This window comes from Gekko japonicus, unplaced genomic scaffold (genome assembly GCF_001447785.1).
Source record: "Gekko japonicus isolate JY-2015 unplaced genomic scaffold, Gekko_japonicus_V1.1 scaffold696, whole genome shotgun sequence".
In the NCBI taxonomy this organism is placed as follows: domain Eukaryota; kingdom Metazoa; phylum Chordata; class Lepidosauria; order Squamata; family Gekkonidae; genus Gekko; species Gekko japonicus.
The window spans coordinates 847,561-870,540 of record NW_015161971.1 but is presented as its reverse complement, the minus strand read 5'-3'; the positions used below and the strand labels follow the sequence as shown (position 1 = coordinate 870,540).

The 22,980-nt window shown below is 50.8% G+C and overlaps 1 protein-coding gene and 4 non-coding genes across 5 annotated transcripts in view; all 5 read right to left on the bottom strand.

Annotated features, from left to right (window-relative positions):
* Positions 1-444: 444 nt before the first annotated feature.
* The window catches only part of TMEM209 (transmembrane protein 209), a gene marked incomplete at its 3' end in the record, with an annotated part of 29,239 nt that continues 6,703 nt past the window's right edge, over positions 445-22,980 (bottom strand). The window contains exons 5-14 of the mRNA XM_015429674.1: positions 22,017-22,255; positions 20,872-21,076; positions 19,444-19,619; positions 17,963-18,034; positions 13,884-13,980; positions 11,470-11,595; positions 7,178-7,275; positions 5,041-5,155; positions 3,932-4,029; positions 445-518 (exon numbers count right to left, since the gene is read on the bottom strand). Coding sequence (XP_015285160.1) covers positions 445-518; positions 3,932-4,029; positions 5,041-5,155; positions 7,178-7,275; positions 11,470-11,595; positions 13,884-13,980; positions 17,963-18,034; positions 19,444-19,619; positions 20,872-21,076; positions 22,017-22,255 — 1,300 coding nt within the window. The remainder of the gene's footprint in view (positions 519-3,931; positions 4,030-5,040; positions 5,156-7,177; positions 7,276-11,469; positions 11,596-13,883; positions 13,981-17,962; positions 18,035-19,443; positions 19,620-20,871; positions 21,077-22,016; positions 22,256-22,980) is intronic.
* On the bottom strand, positions 8,804-8,875 carry TRNAA-AGC. Its single transcript has one exon. It is a non-coding gene; the product is annotated as a tRNA-Ala (tRNA).
* On the bottom strand, positions 9,163-9,234 carry TRNAA-AGC. Its single transcript has one exon. It is a non-coding gene; the product is annotated as a tRNA-Ala (tRNA).
* On the bottom strand, positions 9,383-9,454 carry TRNAA-AGC. Its single transcript has one exon. It is a non-coding gene; the product is annotated as a tRNA-Ala (tRNA).
* On the bottom strand, positions 9,603-9,674 carry TRNAA-AGC. The gene has a single exon. It is a non-coding gene; the product is annotated as a tRNA-Ala (tRNA).

Genomic DNA, 22,980 nt, shown 5'->3' with positions numbered 1-22,980 from the left:
CTCTGCAAGGACAGATCTGCACGTTCCCCCCCACCATAGCTAGCGATCCAAAACAGTCCAGTGGCACCTTTAAGACCAAGTTTTATTCAGGTACAAGCTCTCCCTCCTCTGCGAGGACAGATCTGCACGTTCCCCCCCCTCCCCCATACCTAGCAATCCAAAACGGTCCAGTGGAACCTGAGCGGTGGGTGTTGCCTTCTGACACACTTCCGGTGATGTCAGGGGGTGTGGCATATGCAAATAAGTTACGATAATGAGCTCCTGCACCTCTTTTTCTACAAAATGACCCCTGGACCACCCAAGGAGGAGCAACGGAACAGCCGCTTCGGACACAGCAAGGATGCCGGGGAACACCTGTGACAATCCCTTCCGGTTCCTCCACGCACCCCAAAGAGGAGGCTACCGACAGGGACCCGGTCCAGCCACGCGGTGCTTCGTACCTACCCGAGCATCCCGGACTCTTTGGTCTTTATGATGTACAGGAACATCAGCAAGGTATGGAACATGTTGTTTCTGCCCTGTGTGTGCAGAGAGGACAAACGAGAGAGTCTGTGAGACGGGGAGTCTTGTGGTCAGGGTTCGGACAGACAAGATCTACGGCTCCAAACTTCTTCCTTTGTTGCCACTCCCGTTTCTGCGCCCTGGGAGCTGCTGATTTTATTTGGTTTCATTTATTTAACCCCAGTGGGGCTACAAAGCCGCTGATGTCACCCTCCTTCTCCTCCCTCTTATCCGGGATGTTCTGTAAGGACGGTGCCAGACCTTCAGTACAGCCCTGCCTGTTGGGCAGGGCAAAAGAGCTACCCCATTCGTGGCCGCCCTCCTCCACCAATGGCAAAACACCAGCTGTCCTGAGAAAACCCGCAGGAGCGATGAATGGATGCAATTTATTGCGGTCCATGACCAGATGCAAGCCCACACAGCAGATCGTTTTTTAAATATGAAGGTATAGATGTTAAAACACTCCAACTGGATGAACAGATAGAGCTCATTAAAATACATATAAAAGTGTATAAATAGCTCCAAAAGGGGATGAGATAGATTCACAGAACAGGGTAGCTCATTAAAATACATATAAAAGTGAATGAAGATAATTAAAAGACGTGTAAAAGTTAATAAAACAGCATCATAAAACCATTTCATTATAAACCTAAAAGTTAAAAGCAGCACTATTTAATCAGATTCCTAATACAATCTAAACTGGAACTCAGAACTTAGAAACAGAACTAGGAGAAGAGATTGGATTTATACCCCGCCCTTCACTCGGGAGTCTCAGAGCGGCTTACAAACTCCTTCCCCTTCCCTTCCCCACAACAGACACCCTGTGAGGCAGGTGGGGCTGAGAGAACTCTCTTGAGAACTGCTCTTGAGAGAAGAAGAGATTGGGTTTATACCCCATGGCCCTTCACTACCCAAAGGAGTCTCAGAGCGGCTCACAAACGCCTTTCCCTTCCCCTCCCCACCACAGACACCCTGTGAGGCGGGTGGGGCTGAGAGAGCTCTCTTGAGAACTGCTCTTGAGAGGAGAAGAGATTGGATTTATACCCCGCCCTTCACTCGGAGTCTCAGAGCGGCTTACAAACTCCTTTCCCTTCCCCTCCCCACAACAGACACCCTGTGAGGCAGGTGGGGCTGAGAGAGCTCTTTTGAGAACTGCCCTTTCAAGGACAGCTCTTGTCAGAACTATGGCTTGCCCAAGGTCATCCAGCAGCTGCATGCGGAGGAGCGAGGAATCAAACCCGGTTCTCCCAGATTAGAGTCCGCGCACTTCACCACGACACCAAACTGGCTCAGCCTCTCTGCCCTGTGGTTGGCTCTCCAGAGGCACTGGTTGGCCCATCTGTGAGACAGGATGCTGGACTGGATGGACCCTCACTGGTCTGATCCAGCAGGGCTCTTCTGATGCTCTAATGGCTGGAGATGAGATGTAATTCCAGGGGATCCCCAGGCCCCACCTGGAGACGGGCATCCCTGTTTGCAAGTGGGGTTTGCCGTTTCACGCAGAAAACCCCACTTGCAAAGCGCACTGGGAGTGGATTGGAAGTGCATGACTCAGTGTGTGGCGAAAGTGCAGAGCAGCAGATCTTTAGGGCTCCACAGCCCACCGTGACCTCCCCGACAATTAGGGGAAAAGTCACATAGCAGTACTCGAGTATATTTGCATTAAGGGACTGAGATCACAAAGGTTGCTTCCACACAGGGATTTTCTCCACGTGGGCAGCAGGAAGTCCCCTGACACTGACACACACACACACTGAAAGCAACAGTGGGATCAGCTGCCTGGGGATGTGGTGAGCTCCCCCTCACTGGCACTCTTTAAGCAGCGGCTGGACAAACCCTTGTCAGGGATGCTCTAGGCTGACCCTGCATTGAGCAGGGGGTGGGACTCACTAGATGGTCTGGATGGCCCCTTCCAACACTTGCGATTCTATGATTCTGCACACACACACAGTAAAACGGAAGATCCAGGCAATGCCATGCCCAGTGTGCCTATGACTCATCTCCCTCTGCGAAGCAACCTTACACTTCCGGGGCAGTCACGTCCCCAAGTACTGACCAGGGCTGACTCTGCTTAGCTTCTGAGGTCTGACAAGGTCAGGTTAGCCTGGGACATCCAGATCGGGGCAAAAAGACAAACAGAGAGGGTTTGCCACTGCCTGCCACCAGTGTTCCCTCTAAGCTGAGTTAGTGTGAGCTAGCCCACAGATTTTTAGCCTCCAGCTCACACATTTTTGTCTTCGCTCAGGAAGGATGGCTCCAGAGCAAACTAACTTATGCAGTAGCCAGATTGCTCGCTCACAACTTTAATGCCAGGAGCTCACAAAATAGAATTTTTGCTCACAAGACTCCACAGCTTAGAGGGAACATCCAGGTGAAGGCAAGAGATAAGCAGAGGGGGTTTGCCCTCGCCTGCCTCTGCATAGCAACCCTGGACTTCCTTGGTGGTCCCCCATCCAAGTAACTGACCAGGGCTGTCCCTGCTTAGTTTCTGAGGCCTAAGGTCAGGGCCCTTCACCTTCACTCCAGAGAACACACAAAACTCACTGCCTTTGCTTTAAAAGGGAAGTGGCAGAGTGGGTGCCTGCGGAGGCCATCTCGACTTCCCCATAGCCACCGTGGGGGTGGGGAGGAAGCGAAATCCCAAGCGTTGCTGTAATGCTGCACAGTGTGGCTGGGAAGAAGGAAGGGGGGGAGAAAAAGCCTGGGTGGGCAGACTGTGGCTGGACAGGCCCCCCACCCCCACTGGGCAATGTGCAAGCGAGACAGGGAGGAGGAGGAGGAGGAGGAGAAGGAGAAGAAGAAGAGGAAAAAGAGATTGGGTTTATACCCCGTTCTGCACTACCCGAAGGACTCTCGGAGTGGCTCACAATCTCCTTCCCCTTCCCCTCCCCACAACACACACCCTGTGAGGGAGGTGGGGCTGAGAGAGCTCTTTCGAGGACTGCCCTTGAGAGAACAGCTCCGAGAGGACTTGTGACTGACCCAACGTCACACCAGCAGGTGCAAGTGGAGGAGTGGGGAACCAAACCCGGTTCTCCCAGATTAGCGTCTGCTGCACTTAACCACGACACCAAACTGGCACCACACCAGACTGAGAAAGGCAAAGGGAAACTCAATCAGTAGGATAAGAAGAAGAAGAGGAAAAAGAGATTGGGTTTATACCCCGTTCTGCACTACCCGAAGGACTCTCGGAGTGGCTCACAATCTCCTTTCCCTCCCCCTCCCCACGACAGACACCCAGTGAGGGAGGTGGGGCTGAGAGAGCTCTTTCGAGGACTGCCCTTGAGAGAACAGCTCCGAGAGAACTTGTGGCTTGCCCAAGGTCATCCAGCCGCTGCAAGTGGAGGCGTGGGGGGCACAGACAGAGAAAGGGGCCCAGGTTTGTCTCCCCAGTTCTTGAGACACCCACTGGATGCTGCCGCCTTCCTACCTTGGGCAGATTGTAGACGTCTCGCTGGTAGATGAGTTCGTAGTGGGGGGGATTGATGCTGCTCTGGTAGATGCAAAACAAGTTCTCGTTCGAGATGTCTGCGGATGACAAACGCACACGTTGCCATGATCAAAAAGCTGTCGCTTCTGCGTGAGGCGGTGCCCGGCTCACTGCTCCTGGGATCGGGCCTGTCCTACGCCGGAGCTGATACTCAAAGCCTTACTGAGCATTCACCGACACCCGCCTTACATGGAACATCATGTGCGGTAAGTTTAGGACCGATAAAAGGAAGTACTCTTCGCCCAGAGAGTCACTAACACGTGGAATTCGCTGCTGCAGGAAGGGGTGGCAGCCACAAGCGTCGCTTCAAGAGGGGACTGGATCAACACATGGAGCTATTAGCCACAAGGTATAGATAGGAACTCTCAGGCTGGGACAAGGGATGCTCTGTATTCTTGGTGCTTTGGGGGTGGGGGCAACAGTGGGAGGGGTCCTAGTGTCTTGGCCCCACTGCTGGCCCTCCTGATGGCCCCTGGTATTTTTGGCCACTGTGTGACACAGAGTGTTGGACTGGATGGGCCATTGGCCTGATCCAAGATTGGCTTCTCTTATGTTCTTCTATGGAGCAGAGGTCCATTAGTGGCTATTAGCCGCAAGGCATAGATGGGAACTCTCAGTCTGGGGCAAGGGATGCTCTGTATTCTTGCTGCTTGTGAAGGGGGTCAACAGTGGGAGGGCTTCTAGTGTCCTGGCCCCACTGCTGGACCTCCTGATGGCCCCTGGTATTTTTGGCCACTGTGTGGCACAGATTGTTGGACTGGATGCGCCACTGGCCTGATCCAACATTGGCTTCTCTTATGTCTGGGGCAAGGGATGCTCTGCCTTCTTGGTGCTTGGGGGGGCAACAGTGGGAGGAGGGCTTCTAGTGTCCTGGCCCCCCTGGTGGGCCTCCTGAGGGCTCCTGGGTTTGGGCCCCTGTGTGACACAGTGTTGGACTGGATGGGCCTTATCCAACATGGCTTCTCTGCTGTTCTTAGGCACAATTTCAAACCGCAGAGGGCACCGGAGCCAGGTAAAAACGGCGCACCTCACTTGCAAAACGACATTACCTGGCTTGTCAGGCATTTGAATGAAGTGCTGGGAGGTGAAGGTCTTTCCGTCCGGGTACTTGGGATGAGGGGGCAGCCGGGAGTCCAGGTAAGTGCAGAACATGTGCATGAGGATCTGGAGGAACAGAAGGACAAGCGCAGCTGAGCGTTCATTCGAGAAGCTGGAGAAACAGCTGCCAGAAGAGAAGAACTCAAAACCCACAGTCCGAAACCCACAGGCCTTCCTTCGGTGACTGAAATCTCATCAAGACACTCGTTTTCTGCACTTTAAAAGTGTTGCGGTTCAGGGGATGCAACGCCCTGTCCAGACAAGCGCACGGATTCCTGCCTGGCTTAGACAACCCCCCCTTCCACACACCAACAGAGCAGTGTTCCCTCTAAGCTGGGTTAGTGTGAGCAAGCTCACAGTTTCTTAGCCTCCAAGCTCAGATTATTTATTGTCTTTGCTCAGGAAGGAGGGCTCCAGAGCAAACTGATTTATGTGGCAGCCAAATCGCTCGCTCATAACTTTAATGCCAGTAACTCACAAAGTAGAATTTTTGCCCACAAGACTCCACAGCTTAGAGGAAGCATTGCAACCGAGCACTAAAGAGAGAGAGCCAGTGGAGAGCCAGTTTGGTGTAGTGCTTAGGAACGCGGACTCTACTCTGGGAGAACCGGGTGTGGTTCCCCACGCCTCCACGTGCAGCTGCTGGTGTGACCTTGGGTCAGTCACAAATTCTCTCAGGGCTGTTCTCTCAAGGGCAGTCCTCGAAAGAGCTCTCTTGGCCCCACCTACCTCACAGGGTGTCTGTTGTGGGGAGGGGGAGGGAAAGGAAAGCTGCTCTAAGACTCGGGTAGTGAAGGGCAGGGTAAAAATCTGATCTCTTCTCCTCCTCTTCTCATCTGGGAGAACCGGGTTTGACTCCCCACTCCTCCACATGCAGCTGCTGGTGTGACACAAGTTCTCTCAGGGCTGTTCTCTCAAGGGCAGTACTCGAAAGAGCTCTCTCGGCCCCACCTACCTCACAGGGTGTCTGTTGTGGGGAGGGGAAGAGAAAGGAGATTGTCAGCCGCTCTGAGACTCCTTCGGGTAGTGAAGGGCGGGGTATCAAATCCAATTTCTTCTTCTTCTTTTAAGCTCCCTTCCACAGGGCAAGGAAGCTTAGTGGTACTTTCAATGCATCTCCAGCAATCCCCCTTTCTGCTCACCCAGTCCTGCTGTATACAACCACCTAGGTCACAGTGAGTCTTTCAAAAGCACTCTGTGGCGTCCTGCTTACTGGGCGAGACTGTTTCTCCTTTTGTGTACATGAACTTAGTAGATTTTCCCTCTGCCACCAGGAATTAACAATTCTAAATCTCTCTATTTTGGTAGAGGTTTATGTGGCTTCAGAGGACTAGGTGGCCCTGAGGAAGGACTGTTCTGATTGCTGGGATAAGTTTAAACAAATAATGATTTATTTATAAAAGAACAAAATAGGTTTCTGGGTATTTTTGAACTGTTGTTGAAGTAAGAAAATATAACTGACGAAGCTTGGCGTCACACACAGTCTCTCACACACCAAAACTCAACCCTGTCAGGCTTATCTCTCTCTCTCTCTCTCTCTCATATAGCCACACGGGCTAAACTCTCTTGCTCATACAGCCACACAGGCTAAACTCTCTCACTCATAGCCGCGCAGGCTAAACTTTCTTGCTCATACAGCCACACAGGCTAAACTCTCTCACTCATAGCCACACAGGCTAAACTCGGCTTCCTCTGTCATACAGACTCTCTCAAAAAAAACAACACACCTCTTCACAAGCACTGAATCACCTCACAGACATCTCTCCTCCCACACTCTCAGTCATCAGCCAATCACATCACATTTGTCTCCCTCTATCACTCTCCTTACATTACTGCAGTCACACTAAACATTTAAAGAAACACACACACCAAAACATGAAATCATTACACACTCTCAGGAGCCTTTACAAATCGTCGATTAGCGCGGACATGATCTAATTAATGCGACGATTAGCGAGAACCTGCTCTAATTAAAGTTCACAAGGATTGGGGTCAGACGGGCGGGGGACGACCCCAACTTCTCCGCACCACAACCCACAACCCCGATTCCTCCAGTGTACACCTCCCGGAAAAAGAGGCAGAACTCACCGCAGAGTCGGTGGGCAAGTCGGTATCCCATTTGCGTGCCTTGAAGTCTCCGCCACGGTTCCATCTGAACGAGCTCATGCACCCGCCTTGGGACAGTTCTGGGGGGGGGGCAGAATGGGACAGCCGATTAGGTTTGGGGCCAGAGGGGAAGGCACTCTCTCAAACTATGCGCACTGTCAACGGCTCTTCACCGGGAGGGCGGACGCGCAAGCAAAACTTAAGACCCAGTGTGGAGTGACGATTAGCATATTTGGGACTAGGGTCTGGAAGACCTGTGTTCAGACCTCCACTCCGGCATAAGGATCACGGGCTGACCTGGGGCCGGTCACCTCTACCTCGCAGGGCTGCTGTGAGGATAAAATGAGGAAGGGAGAGCCATGTACGCCGAGGTTCCATCCTTGTTGTTTCCGTATCATACGGCAAAGAAGTGAAAGCAAAAACACTGAGGTCACGACTGCTGGTGCCGTGCTGTGGTACTTTTCTCCCTTTCTCACAATACAAGAACTCGTGGGCACCCAATGAAATTGCTGAGCGGTCGGGTTAGAACAGATAAAAGGAAGTCCTTCTTCACCCAAAGAGTAACACATGGAATGCACTGCCACAGGAGGTGGTGGCAGCTACAAGCACGGACGGCTTCAAGAAGGAACTGGATAAACATCTGGAGCAGAGGTCCATTGGTGGCTATTAGCCAAAAGATATAGATAGGAACTCCAGGGCAAGGGGTGCTCTGTATTCTTGGTGCTTGGGGGGGGGGGGCAACAGTGGGGGGGCTTCTAGTGTCCTGGCCCCACTGCTGGACCTCCTGAGGGCACCTGGTGTTTTTGGCCACTATGTGACAGAGTGTTGGACTGGATGGGCCATTGGCCTGATCCAACATTGGCTTCTCTTATGTTCTTATATGGAGCAGAGGTCCATCAGTGGCTATTAACCACAAAGTATAGATGGGAACTTTCAGTCTGGGGCAAGGGATGCTCTGTGTTCTTAGTGCTTCGGGGGGCAACAGTGGGAGGGCTCCTAGTGTCCTGGCCCCACTGGTGGACCTCCTGAGGGCACCTGGTGTTTCTGGCCACTGTGTGACACAGAGTGTTGGACTGGAGGGGCCACTGGCCTGATCCAGCATTGGCGTCTCTTATGTTCTTATGACCAGGACTGGGGAGCTCAGGTTTCGAGTAATCCCTCGTGGGGGAGGGCGGAATAGAAACCGAACAAATAAATAAGAGAACTGCTGGGTGACTTTGGGCTAGTCACTAATAATAATAAACAATTATCATATGGCAGTGTGTGCAGTATAGCCCGCAGATCCTAAGATTGTTCGGCAGCCGGAAGCTCTAGCTCTTTTAGCGTTATGCACCGCTAGGTGGCGAGCTAGACTTGTTTTTGAGGCAAGAGACGTATCAGAGGTGGTTTGCCATTGCCTGCCTCTGCGTCATGCCCCTGGTATTCCTTGGCGGCTGCCCGTCACTCTCCCTCAGCCTGCCAGTGAGGATAACGTGGGGGGCAGGGAGAACTATGCTGAATCAGACCCTTGGTCGATCAAAGTCAGTAGCATCTACTCAGACTGGTGGCGGCTTTCCAGGGTTTCAGGCGGAGGTCTTTCACATCACCTCCTACCTGGTCCTTTTCAACTGGGGATGCCGGGGATTGAACCTGGGACCTTCTGCGTGCTAGGCAGAGGCTCTACCACTGAGCCACAGCCCCTCCCAAAAAGAGAACCATGGCTGAATACAAACGAAGCTGCCATACCGAATCAGATGCTTGGTCAGTGTTGTCTACTCAGACTGGCAGCTGTTCTCTAGGGTCTCAGGCGGAGGTCTTTCACATCATCCCCCACCTAGTCCTTTTTAACTGGAGATGCTGGGGATTGAACCTGGGACCTTCTGCATGCCAAGCAGAGGCTCTGCCACTGAGCCACAGCCCCTCTTTACAGCTCTCCAGGGTCTCAGGCGGAGGTCTTTCCCATCACCTCCTGCCTGGTCCTTTCGAACTGGAGATGCCGGGGATTGAACCTGGGACCTTCTGCGTGCTAGGCAGAGGCTCTACCACGGAGCCACAGCCCCTCCCAAAAAGAGAACCATGGCTGAATACAAACGAAGCTGCCATACCGAATCAGATGCTTGGTCAGTGTTGTCTACTCAGACTGGCAGCTGTTCTCTAGGGTCTCAGGCGGAGGTCTTTCCCATCACCTCCTGCCTGGTCCTTTCGAACTGGAGATGCCGGGGATTGAACCTGGGACCTTCTGCGTGCTAGGCAGAGGCTCTACCACGGAGCCACAGCCCCTCCCAAAAAGAGAACCATGGCTGAATACAAACGAAGCTGCCATACCGAATCAGATGCTTGGTCAGTGTTGTCTACTCAGACTGGCAGCTGTTCTCTAGGGTCTCAGGCGGAGGTCTTTCCCATCACCTCCTGCCTGGTCCTTTCGAACTGGAGATGCCGGGGATTGAACCTGGGACCTTCTGCGTGCTAGGCAGAGGCTCTACCACGGAGCCACAGCCCCTCCCAAAAAGAGAACCATGGCTGAATACAAACGAAGCTGCCATACCGAATCAGATGCTTGGTCAGTGTTGTCTACTCAGACTGGCAGCTGTTCTCTAGGGTCTCAGGCGGAGGTCTTTCCCATCACGAACTGCTGAGCTCTAGACCTTCCGGTCTGCAGCTCAGCGTCTTAACCTCTGAGCCACTGCGGCTCGTACCACTCTGGGCTTCTTATAAATTTATTTTATTTAACTTGTATCCTGCCCCCCCCCCCCCCCCACAAGCAGCAAGGAAAAGCAGGATAGAAACCCGATCAACAATGAGGTCGAGGGATGTGGCGGTATTTTGATGATATCACTGGTTTTCCTGCTGCTCGTGCAAGTTTTGGAGTAGTCGTGAGCTCAGCTCAGGTTCCTCTGTTGGTCAATCTGGCTGCACGAGGCTCTTCTTCTATCTTTGACGGCTGATTGTAACAGTTACAGAAATTATTGCCTCTTCATAGAGGTTAAGAGTCACGTTTGGCCTTCTGATCTCCCTCGAAAAAGACTAGGATTACTTATCAGGCATTATTCTCAGAGGCAACTGTTCGATTACCCCACCGTTCGCTGAGAGCCAGCCATTTATCTAGACAATGATCACATGTTTGAGCGAGGGAGATTTAGCCGAAGGTTAAGGGGCTGTTTATCGGAGCCTTGACATGGTGGGCAGATCACATTTCTCCGGATGGAACTTTCCAAAGTTATTGGGTAAGATTTCGGTCTGGTGTGCCTGACTTGGGCTTACGGAAAAATTCTGGAAGACAGTTTAAGGTGACAATCTGATAGATCGGGGGTTACGTGGATTAAAAAAGAATTCTTGAGGAACTAATTGGTCCCGATTCTCTCGCCGGGTGGGAGAGCACGTTATCTTGTTCCGAGGAAAGGGACTATTCTCTAGCAGGCTGTCAAAAGCAGAGATAAGAATAAGAATGAAAATATCAACATGTAATAACTTAAAAGAAAACTGTTATAAGATGATGTATAGATGGTATATGACACCAAAAAAGATTGCAAATATGAATAGTAATATGTCAAACAAATGTTGGAAGTGTAAAAATGCAGAGGGCTCGTTTTATCATATGTGGTGGACATGTGAAAAGGGCAAAAATGTTTTGGGCTGAGATACATGCAGAAATGGAAAAAATTGTGAAATGCAAGTTTAAGAAAGAACCGGAAATACTACTTTTGGGACTTAAAATGGAAGAAGTCAATATGGCAAAAAGGACATTGATGTGGTATATGATCACAACTGCCAGAATGACATATGCTCGATGTTGGAAACAAGATAAGATCCCTGAAATTGGGGAATGGATTAAAAAAATACTTTTTATGGTTGAAATGGATAAAATGACAAGGAAACTTAATAATTTGGAAGCAGAAGAATTTTTTGCAGACTGGACAGACTTTAAAGACTATTTGGAGAAATACTGGGATGTAAAGGACAAAAGGTTGGAGCACTGTGGGAAGCCGAGAAGGGGGGGGGGGAGGAGGGAAGGATATATAATTGTATTTGATATATGTTTGAATTTTTTGTTTCTCATTATATCCTAATAAATTGTGGGGTTTTTTGGGGGGGGAAAGCAGAGATAAGAGACCGGCAACGTTTGATTAGAGAGGCGGCCTCTGCCGCCACGTACCTCCCTGCCGATCTATCTGCACTGCGTGACGCTTTCCACACACAGCCTCCCCCATCAGCAGAGGCCAAAGTACAGGGACCTCCACACAATGGAAGTAAACACTGCCCACGAAGGCCTCCACCACGGAAAAAAGACCGCTTACCTTTGATCCTTTCGACCAAATACTCCTGGTTGGGCGTAAGGTCCAGGTACTGCACGATCATGCTCAGCGTGGGAATGAGGGGCGCTTTCACCAGGGCTGCCTGTTTCAGACTGCTGATGCTGGCGTCTGCGGGGAAATGGAAACAACCCTTCCAATCGGCGAACAGAGGAAAAAAAAATCAAGAACAGGACCCAACAGAAGGGGTTCAGTTCCCCGGGGCTGCAAGTCTCTGGCACTGAAGTCAATCCAATCTATGCTGCGTCACCGCAAATCACGACTAGTATCAGATGCCCAAGGAGAGAGGCCCAAACGAATCAACGATAATGACGCTTGACCGCTTGAAAACCATACAGGAAATCGTAGATGTTCAGAAGAGAAGAACAGATTGGGTTTATACCCCACCCTTCACGACCCAAAGGAGTCTCAGAGCGGCTTACAATCTCCTTTTGAATGTTATTTCTCAGAAGAAGGAGGAGGAGGAGATTGGATTTATTGGATTGGAGAGCCAGTTTGGTGTAGTGGTGAAGTGCGCGGACTCTAATCTGGGAGAGCCGGGTTTGATTCCCCACTCCTCCACTTGCACCTGCTGATGTGACCTTGGGTCAGTCACAAGCTCTGGCACAGCTGTCCTTGAAAAAGGGCAGTTTGTGTCGGAGTTCTCTCAGCCCCACCCACCTCACAGGGTGTCTGTTGTGGGGAGGGGAAGGGAAAGGACTTTGTAAGCCGCTCTGAGACTCCACGTGAAGGGTGGGGTATAAATCCAATCTCTTCTCTTCTTCTTCCTTTCCCCTCCCCACAACAGACACCCTGCGAGGTAGGTGGGGCTGAGAGAGCTCTGACACAAACGGCTCTAGGGAACAGCTCGGAGAGAACTTGTGACTGACCCAAGGCCACACCAGCAGCTGCACGTGGAGGAGGAGTGGGGAATCAAACCTGGTTCTCCCAGATTAGAGTCCGCGCGCCTAACCACTACACCAAACTTGCTCGGTAAAGTTCAAATGCAAAGCATCTGTTTTTCAATACAAGCAGTGTTGGATCGTCAGCGGGATCTATGAGGGAAATGCTTTAAGGCACAAGGCACCATGGGATCAGAAGTCACTGGCCAATCGGCAAGCAGCGTGAGGGAGGGGCCTGCAATGGAACAGACGGATCATTCCCTCTAGGCGAGATGGCCGCCAAGACCTTAACACTTCCGAATGCCTTACCGCCTGGTATAAGTTGCGGATCACTTCCCTGAACTCTTCTAAGATTATCTCAAAATGCTGCTGCTTTAAATCCAGGCACTGAACCTGGAAATAAGCGGGCTTTAGATCGGATAAAGCCGGAACCCTCCCTAGAAGCTCAGGTGACTCAACGGAGGCTATCGTACTTTGGTCACATCACGAGAAGAAAAGACAAACCGGAAAAGACAATCATGCTCGGGAAAGCGGAAGGCAGCAGGAAAAGAGGAAGACCCAACCTGAGACGGACGGACTCTGTCAAGGAAGCCAGGATTTGCTGTATTTGTGACTTTTTTGACTACTTACTGTGTTTTGAATGTTATTTCTCAGAAGGAGGAGGAGGAGGAGATTGGATTTATTGGATTGGAGAGCCAGTCTGGTGTAGTGGCGAAGTGAGCAGACTCTAAACTGGGAGAACCGGGTTTGATTCCCCGCTCCTCCATTTGCAGCTGCTGGATGACCTTGGGCAAGCCACAGTTCTCTCAGAGCTGTTTTCTCAAGAGCAGTCCTCGAAAGGGCTCTCTCAGCCCCACCTACCTCACAGAGTGTCTGTTGTGGGGAGGGGGAGGGGAAGCACTTTGGAAGCCGCGCGGAGACTCCTTTGGGTAGTAAAGGGCGGGGCATAAATCCAATCTCTTCTTCTTCTTATACCCCGCCCTTCACTCGGAGTCTCAGAGCGGCTTACAAACTCCTTTCCCTTCCCCTCCCCACAACAGACACTCTGTAAGGTAGGCGGGGCTGAGAGAGCTCTGACAGAAACGGCTCTTTCAAGAAGAGCTCTGACAGAACTATGGTTTGCCCAAGGTCATCCAGCAGCTGCGAGTGGAGGAGCGGGGAATCAAACCCGGTTCTCCCAGATTAGAGTCCGTGCACTTAACCACTACACCGAACTCTCTGCACTAGTATAACAAGACACTGCCATTCTGTATTGATTACCTTTCAGCTTGTATAACGAATGGCTCTCTCTGAATGGTTATGTGGATACGGCTGTTCTTGTCGTTTTGGAGGTTTAAATTAAGTAAACAGTATTTTTTTTAAAGGAAGCCACACCCCTCACTTTGCAAGACCCGAACAAGGCTGTTAACGTCAGGACGTTTTGGACGACACTGATTGACAGGGTCGCTGTAAGTCGGAAACGACTTCACAGCACACGCGGAACCTGGCACGGGAGCAGAACTTCTGAACTTGTCCTACCTCCGATCTGTAGCTCTGGACAGCCCATCCTTCTCAGTAGAGTGCTCACAGACTCCATTTCTTGCACGAGAGGCACTAAAATGGTCTCGTTAATCCACTGCGGCCAGGCAAAAGGTGGTCGGGGAGAGAAAAGGAGAGGGGGAAAAAACCACAGGAAGAGAAGAAGAGAAGAAGAGAAGAGATTGGATTTATACCCAGCCCTTCACTACCCAAAGGAGTCTCAGAGTGGCTTACAAACTCCTTTCCCTTCCCCTCCCCACAACAGACACCCTGTGAGGTAGGTGGGGCTGAGAGAGCTCTGACAGAAACTGCTCTTTTTCAAGAACAGCTCTTATCAGAACTACGGCTTGCCCAAGGTCATCCAGCAGCTGCAAGCGGAGGAGTGGAGAATCAAATCTGGTTCTCCCAGATTAGAGTCTGCGCACTTAACCACTACACCAAACTGGCTGTGTGAAAGAAGAAGAAGAGATTGGATTTATACCCTGCCCTTCACTACCCAAAGGAGTCTCAGAGCGGCTTACAAACTCCTTTCCCTTCCCCTCCCCACAACAGACACCCTGCGAGGCAGGTGGGGCTGAGAGAGCTCTGACAGAAACTGCTCTTTTTCAAGGACAGCTCTTATCAGAACTACGGCCTGCCCAAGGTCATCCAGACAGGTGCAAGTGGAGGAGTGGGGAATCAAACCGCTGTTCTCCCAGATTAGAGTCCGCGCACTTAACCACTACAGCAAACTAGCAAAACTGAACTCGAAATCGCTATACTAGCACCAGGGAGGGGCCGAGGAGGAAGAAACAGGAACACCAAAACTTCTGTGCCTTTTATAACCTGACCTGCACTTTAATACACCTTACAGCCAATGTTCCCTCCAAGCTGTGAAGTCTTGTGAGCAAAAATTCTACTTCGTGAGCTATTGGCATTAAAGTTGTGAGCCAGCGATTCGGCTCCTGCATAAATCAGTTTGCTCTGGAGCCATTCTTCCTGAGCGAAGACAAAAATGTGTGAGATGGAGGCTAAAAAACTGTGAGCTAGCTCACACTAACTCAGCTTAGAGGGAGCACTGCTTACAGCATATTGAACAAAGTTCGAGTCCAGGGGCACCTTTTAAGCCCAAGAAAGTTTTATTCAAGGTATAAGCTTTCATGTGCATGCACATGAAAGCTTATACCTTGAATAAAACTTTCTTGGTCTTAAAAGGTGCCACTGGACTCGAACTTTGTTCTGGTGCTGCAGACTAACACGGCTACCCACCTGAATGTATTTACAGCAATCATCCAGGTGGTCATCCGTGTTGGCTGTATTTGAAAAAGTGTGCTTGCACATGAAAGCTCATACCCTGAATAAACCTTTGTTGGTCTTAAAGGCGCCTGACTGGACTCTAAATTTGTTACAGCATATTATTAAAGATAAAGTCTGGAAGAACCAGGCAGTGCAAATCGACTCGCTATTGCCCCCATGTGAGCGTGCGAGGCAACGAACACTTTCCACACTAATAGCACAATGTGTAGTCGTGTGCAGAATACTCTATCCTTGCAGCCCAGGAAATTAAAAGAGAAATTTGGTTGCCAAAAATGACAGCTGGAAAAAGAAAGGTGGTTGTGGTGGTGAGCGATGCTCCCTCTAAGCTGTCGAGTCTTGTGAGCAAAAATTCTACTTTGTGAGCTACTGCCATTAAAGTGGTGAGCGAGCTATTTGGCTACTGCATCAATTAGTCTGCTCTGGATCCGTCCTTTCTGAACTGAGACAAAAACGTGTGAGCCAGAGGCTAAAAAACTGTGAGCAAGCTCACACCAGCTCAGCTTAGGGGGAACACAGGTGGTGAGAAAGTCCACAATATCAAATTTGCATTTACTTGTTATTCAAAACATGTCTAGGCTGCCTTTCCACCCAAAGAGGGTCCCTCCCTGCCAGTGTTCCCTCTAAGCTGAGTTAGTGTGAGCTAGCTCACCGTTTTTTAGCCTCCGGCTCACACGTTTCTTGTCTTCGCTCAGGAAGGAGGGCTCCGGAGCAAACTAATTGATGCAGTTAGCCAAATGGCTTGCTCGCAGCTTTAATGCCAGTAGCTCACCAAGTAGAATTTCTGCTCACAAGACTCCATGGCTTAGAAAGGCCCTGCTCCAACCCGGATGGCCCGGGCTAACCCGACCTTGTCCGACCTCGGAAGCTAACTTGGGTTGGATCTGGTTAGTACTTAGATGGGAGACCAATATCACATTGTATCTGACTGTCAATTTCACTCAGTCTTACGCAAAGAACTGTTGTCATCTTTATTTCCTCCTAATTATAGTTCTAATAGGGGAAAAGTTATTCAAAATCTACTAAAGGGTTCTAATCCTAATATTACGGCTATAGTGGCCACGTTTCTTGCCGAAGTAGTCAAAGATAGATCTATTCTAGTATAGGATTGGTTCATATTGCTTATAACGTCTTATATATCCATGCCGTGTTATTGTACATCTATGTATCTTACTGCTATGCCATTAAAGGTATTTGACTTTGACGGGAGACCACCGAGGAAGTCCGGGGTTGTGACACACAGGGCAAATCACCTCTGTTTGTCTCTTGCCTTAAAAACCCTACGGACAGGGGTCATTTCCTGCAGGAGCACACAGGAGCGGAGCTCCGGCAGTAAAGAGCCCAGGAGGTGGGCACATGCAACAAGCCCTGCCCCCTGCTCCCAGCAGCCCTCAGTCAGAGCAAGAAGCAGCAGAGGCCCCCCTCCCGGGCCCCCCGGTCCAAAACAGTCCAGTGGCACCTTTAAGACCAAGTTTTATTCAGGTACAAGCTCTCCCTCCTCTATGAGGACAGATCTGCCCGTCCCCCGTCCCCCCCAATAGCTTGCAATCCAAAACAGTCCAGTGGAGCCTGAGCGGTGGGTGTTGCCTTCTGACACACTTCCGGTCATGTCAGGGGGCGTGGCATATGCAAATGAGTTATGCTAATGAGTTATGCTAATGAGCTCCTGCACCTCTTTTTCTACAAAATGACCCCTGCCTACAGAGGCCACCAATGTTCCCTCTAAGCTGTGGAATCTTGTGAGCAAAAATTCTGCTTTGTGAGGTACTGGCATTAAAGTTGTGAGCGAGCGATTGGGCTACTGCATAAATTAGTTTGCTCTGGAGCCATCCCTTCCTGAGCTAAGACAAAAACGTGTGAGCCTGAGCCTTAAAAACTGTGAGCTAGCTCACACTAAATCAGCTTAGAGGGAACAATGGAGGCCACCCGAAGTTGGCGGCGACTTCCAGCCCTACCTATCACCACCAGGGTCCCCGGAGCTGGCAAATTCATTCATTTATTCATCAAGTGACTTGCTCCAGCCCCGACAAGCTCAGAGCAGCTTCAGGGCGGTTCCCAGGTGGTCTCCCATCAAGGCAAAAGCTATCCAGGTAAGCAAGGGCATCCTGGCCAATCAGAGCTCCTTCTGTAGCGGGAACTCCTTTGCGTATTAGGCAACACGCCCCCTAATGTAGCCAATCCTCCGAGAGCTTACAGTAGCCTGTAAGAAGAGTTCTGTAAGCTCTTGGGGGATTGGCTACGTTAGGGGGTGTGTCGCCTCATATGCAAAAGAGTCCCTGTTACCAAAAGAGCTCTGCTGGCCATTAAGGAACGCCCAGGTGGGTGCACAGATGGCAAAGACATAGCAGAGGGCCCTCCGGCTCTACACAAGGGAGCCGATGCTGTGAGCAGTGCTCCCTCTAAGCTGAGTTAGTGCGAGCGAGTTCACGGTTTTTTAGCCTCCGGCTCACCCATTTTTGTCTCGGCTCAGGAAGGGATGGGGCTCCGGAGCAAACTGATTTAGGCAGCAGCCAAATGGCTCGCTCACGACTTTAATGACAGTGGCTCACAAAGTAGTATTTTGACTCACAAGACTCCACAGCTTAGAGGGAGCCATTGGCTGTGAGCCGGCAGCCCTCATCCTGCCCGAGGTGGACAGGAAAACGCCACGATCCCGCTCTCCCTCCTGTCCTAGTCCCACCCCAGTCCAGGGGCAGGGCTCCTTTTCCAGACCCGTCCTGGCCTCCCGGTCCACCCCTGCGGGCCAGGAACACGCCGGATTCCGAAGGGAAGGGGACAGGACTCACGTTTCGGAACTTGGCCGTCCAGGAGTCCATGTGGTCCAGCAGCTGGCGACTCATGGACACCCTCGCCCAAACCTGCGCGAGAAAAGCGAGGGGCCTCAGAGCGGGAGCTGGGAATCCCAAATCCCGCCAGGCAGCCTTCGCGACATATCAATCATCCAAGGTGGCTCGTTAAAGTGAGAGCCGGCCCGGTGTCGTGGTTAGAGGGCCGGACTAGGTTTTAGGAGACCCGTGCCTGAGTCCCCACTATGCCATGGAAACTTGGGCTAGCCACGTAGTCTCAGCCTGACTAGAGATGTGAAAGCCCGGAAAAAACCCGGGAAAATTTGGGGGGAAACTGTTTTTTCCTTTTTGATTTTTTCCGAAAATTTGAAAAAATTACAAAAAGAAAAGAGGAAAAAAATTATTATGGAATGTTTTACTTTAACATGATGAATAAAATATTTTAAGACAAGGTGTTCAAATATTTTCCAAATCATTTCTGAAAAATATGTATGGTATCACAAAGCCCGGGAAAAAATGGGAAAATCTGGGGAAAAACCGTTTTTTTCCTGAAGCCTTTTTTGATTTTTTCCGAAAATTTGAAAAAATTACAAAAAGAAAAGAGGAAAAAAATTATTATGGAATGTTTTACTTTAACATGATGAATAAAATATTTTAAGACAAGGTGTTCAAATATTTTCCAAATCATTTCTGAAAAATATGTATGGTATCAGATTGATCTAATTTCTGTGCACTGAGGACAAGCAAGTCCTAGGTTACCAACTGTACTCTCCAATGCAAGAACAAGATGCATTTCTTCCTTTAGGAGGTGCTATTGTCACAAGAAAAGAAAAAGGTTTCAGATTTGTTTTTGCATGTGGGTGGGTATTCTGTATGTAATCATTGTTTGGCTACACTATATTTTTAATATGCTAGTTGTGATAATTTCATGCCAAGTAAAAATGTCCATAGTTATATTTTAAGTTCCTAAAGTAGCAGAATGACTTTCAATCTGGAAAAAAAAGAAGAAGTGCGAATGTAGCATTTTTTCAATTTTTCCGAAAATTTCCGTTTTTTCCAGGCTTCAAAATTTCATCCTTTGCCGCGGGGGGCCCCGGGGGGGGGGGGGGGGGGGGGGAGTTTGCCTTCCTCTGAGCATGCAGCAGGGGTTACTAAGGGAGTGGGGGGGAAGGTAGCTGTGAATGTCCTGCAGTGTGCAGGGGGTTGGACTAGATGACCCTGGAGGTCCCGCTACATTAGCCACTTTGGGTCCTCATGGAGGAGAAAGGGGGAACATAAAAGCAACTCAATACATAAATAAGTGGGATACACAGCCTGACCTCTTATGCTTTTACTTGATACTTATTCCAAAGTAAGCCCCCCACCCTGGGTGCAGTGGGACTCGCTCCTCTGCTCACCAAAGACTGTACCACTAAAATGTATTGGCTCATAAAGAACGTTACCAAAAGGCAGCATCTTTCCCTTTGCCGGGTCCTACTCACCTCTTCAGCGGCCTGCTTGGAACTGAGGTCGGCCTCGTCCTTGTGGGCTGAGGGCGCCTGAGACCTGCACGCGGGCTGGTACTGGAACTTCCGCAGCATCTGGGCATAGTCCGCCATGGACCGGCTGTAGTTCCAGAAGGTGGGACTGCTGGAAGGAGAGCTGGAATCCAGGCTACCTGTACATTCCAAGCAAACCAGCACACAGGGAATGGAGACTGGCTGGTAACAGCTGAACTGTGAATAGGTGAATCTGCCCTACACTGAATCGGACCCCTGGTCCACCAAGGTCAGTATTGTCTACTCAGACTGGCAGCTGCTCTCCAGGGTTTCAGGCAGAGGTGCCTTTTAATTTTAACTGGAGATGCCAGGGATTGAACCAGAGACTTCTTATAATACACAAACACATGAAGCTGCCTTCTACTGAGTCAGACCATCAGTCCATCATATTAAGTATTCTGCTCAGACTGGCAGCTGCTCTCCAGGGTCTCAGGCTGAGGTCTTTCCCATCACCTCCTGCCTGGTCCTTTTAACGGGAGATGCCGGGGATTGAACCTGGGACCTTCTGCATGCCAAGCAGAGGCTCTTCCACTGAGCCACAGCCCCTCTTTGCAGCTCTCCAGGGTCTCAGGCTGAGGTCTTTCCCATCACCTCCTGCCTGGTCATTTTTAGCTGGAGATGCTCGGGATTGAACCTGGGACCTTCTGCATGCCAAGCAGATGCTCTGCCACTGAGCCACGGCCCCTCTTTACAGCTCTCCTGGTCCTTTTAACGGGAGATGCTGGGGATTGAACCTGGGACCTTCTGCATGCCAAGCAGAGGCTCTGCCACTGAGCCACGGCCCCTCTTTACAGCTCTCCTGGTCCTTTTAACGGGAGATGCTGGGGATTGAACCTGGGACCTTCTGCATGCCAAGCAGATGCTCTGCACTGAGCCACGGCCCCTCTTTACAGCTCTCCAGGGTCTCAGGCGGAGGTCTTTCCCATCACCTCCTGCCTGGTCCTTTTGACTGGAGATGCCGGGGACTGAACCTGGGACCTTCTGCATGCCAAGCAGAAGCTCCACCACTGAGCCACGGCCCCTCTTTACAGCTCTCCAGGGTTTCAGGCTGAGGTCTTTCCCATCACCTCCTGCCTGGTCCTTTTGAACTGGAGAAGCTGGGGATTGAACCTGGGACCTTCTGCATGCCAGGCAGATGCTCTGCCACTGAGCCACGGCCCCTCTTTACAGCTCTCCAGGGTCTCAGGCTGAGGTCTTTCCTATCACCTCCTGCTTTCCTATCACCTCTCTCAAGAACTAGAGATGCCGGGGATTGAACCTGGGTCCTTCTGCGTGCCAAACAGAGACTCTGCCACTGAGCCATGGCCTCTCCCCGGTGTGCAGGCATTAGCTGTTGGGGGGGGGGAGGTTATATAGAGTGGAACTGCTTACCCAGTTGAACTCTATGCTGTTTCTCATCCTCGCTCCGAAGGAAGCTCTCGAGCGACTTGAGGTCCGTCATGTAGTCCTCCTTGCCAGTCGGCGAGTTATACACAGTCGGCGAGGAGCGGTAGCGAGACCTCATTCCGCTGGTATCCATTGGACCAAGGCTGGTGGGGTACGGAGGAGAGCCTGGAGACGGGCTGAAAGGGTGCCCCTTGGGTTGAACGAAAAGAATAGCTGGCATCAGAACGGTGAGAGGAGCAACACTGGCTCTTGTTATGTTCTTATAGAAGAGACGCGACTAAGGGGGTGGGGGGAACGACATATGATACAGGTTTCATAAAACTGTGCATGGGGTGGAGAGCGCTGACAAAGATCACTTTCCCTCCCTCTCCCGAAAGACTAGAACTCGAGGCCATCCGGTGAAGCTGATGGGCAGTAGGTTCAGGACGGACAAAAGGAAATGCTGCTTCACAGAGGGAGTGATCCCAACGTGGAATTTGCTGCCAGAGGATGTAGTCACATACCAAGGGAATAAACAGCTTTCAAAGGGGATTAGATGGATTCGTGGAGGAGAAGTCCAGGCCAGTTTGGCTGGAGATCCTGGAGGTTTTTTGTCACCTTGTGGGCATGGAACGGCAGTCACTGGAGGTGTGTGTGTGTGTGGGGGGGAGGTGTTTGTGAATTTCCTGCATTGTGCAGGGGGTTGGACTAGATGACACTGGAGGTCCTTTCCAACTCTATGATAAATTTTTCATTACTATAATCTAGTCAAGAAGGAGAAGGAGAAGAAGGAGGAGGAGAAGGAGGAAGGAGAAGAAGGAGAAAGAAAAGAAGGAGGAGGAGGAGGAAGAAGGAGAAGAGGAGGAGATTGGATTTATACCCTGCCCTCCACTCAGAGAGGCTTACAAACTCCTCTCCCTTCCCCTCCCCACAACAGACACCCGGTGATGCAGGTGGGGCTGAGAGAGCTCTCTCAAGAACTGCTCTTGAGAGAACAGCTCTGAGAAAACCGTGACTGACCCAAGGCCACGCCAGCAGCTGCATGTGGAGGAGTGGGGGAATCAAACCTGGTCCTCCCAGATTAGAGTCCGCGCACTTATCCCCGACACCAAACTGGCTAAGATACAAGCTGATGGAGGAAAACGCCTTACCTTATTGTAGCTGCTGCCCGGCGAATAGGACATCGAGGTGCTGAAGGAGCCGCTCCCGCCGGACAGACCCTGCATCTGAGGGCTGTAGCTGGACATACAGCTGGCGGGAAACTTGGGGCTGGCGCTAGGTGAACGGGAGGGGCTGTAACTCAGCACGCTTTGCCCCTGGACTGGAGACGAGGTTGTGGAAGGGGGCGTTCTCTTCGGCACCAGCTCATGCGGCGGAGTTGTTTGGACCACTGAAATGAAGACACACAGGCGCCAACTGAAAAGGGGTGCCGGAGACAAGAGGTCCCTGGCAATGATCCCTCTAAGCTGTGGAGTCTTGTGAGCAAAAATTCTACTTTGTGAGCTACTGGCATTAAAGTTGTGAGCGAGTGATTTGGCTGCTGCATAAATTAGTTTGCTCTGGAGCCCTCCTTCCTGAGCGAAGACAAAAATGGGTGAGCCGGAGGCTAAACAACTGTGGGCTAGCTCACACCAACTCAGCTTAGAGGGAACATTGGTCCCTGGGCCCCTCTGGGGAGTTTATCCAGCAAGGGACATCAGCAGATTGCAGTTCAGGGACACAAACAGGGTCTCAGCCAGTCTTCCCTTCTAAGCTGAGTGAGTGTGAGCTAGCTCACAGTTCTTCCGCCTCCGGCTCACGCATTTTTGTCTCAGCTCAGGAAAGAGGGCTCCAGAGCAGACTAATATATGCAGCAGCCAAATGGCTTGCTCACAGCTTTTATGCCGGTAGCTCACAAAGTAGAATTTTTGCTCACAAGATTCCACAGCTTAGAGGGAGCATTGGTCTCAGCTACTTGAGCTTAGTATTCCACAATGAAGAAGGATGCGTTTACACAGGAGTCACTTCGTAGAAAAAGAGGTGCAGGAGCTCATTAGCATAACTTATCTGCATATGCCACACCCCCTAACTTCACCGGAAGTGTGTCAGAAGGCAACACCCACCGCTCAGGCGCCA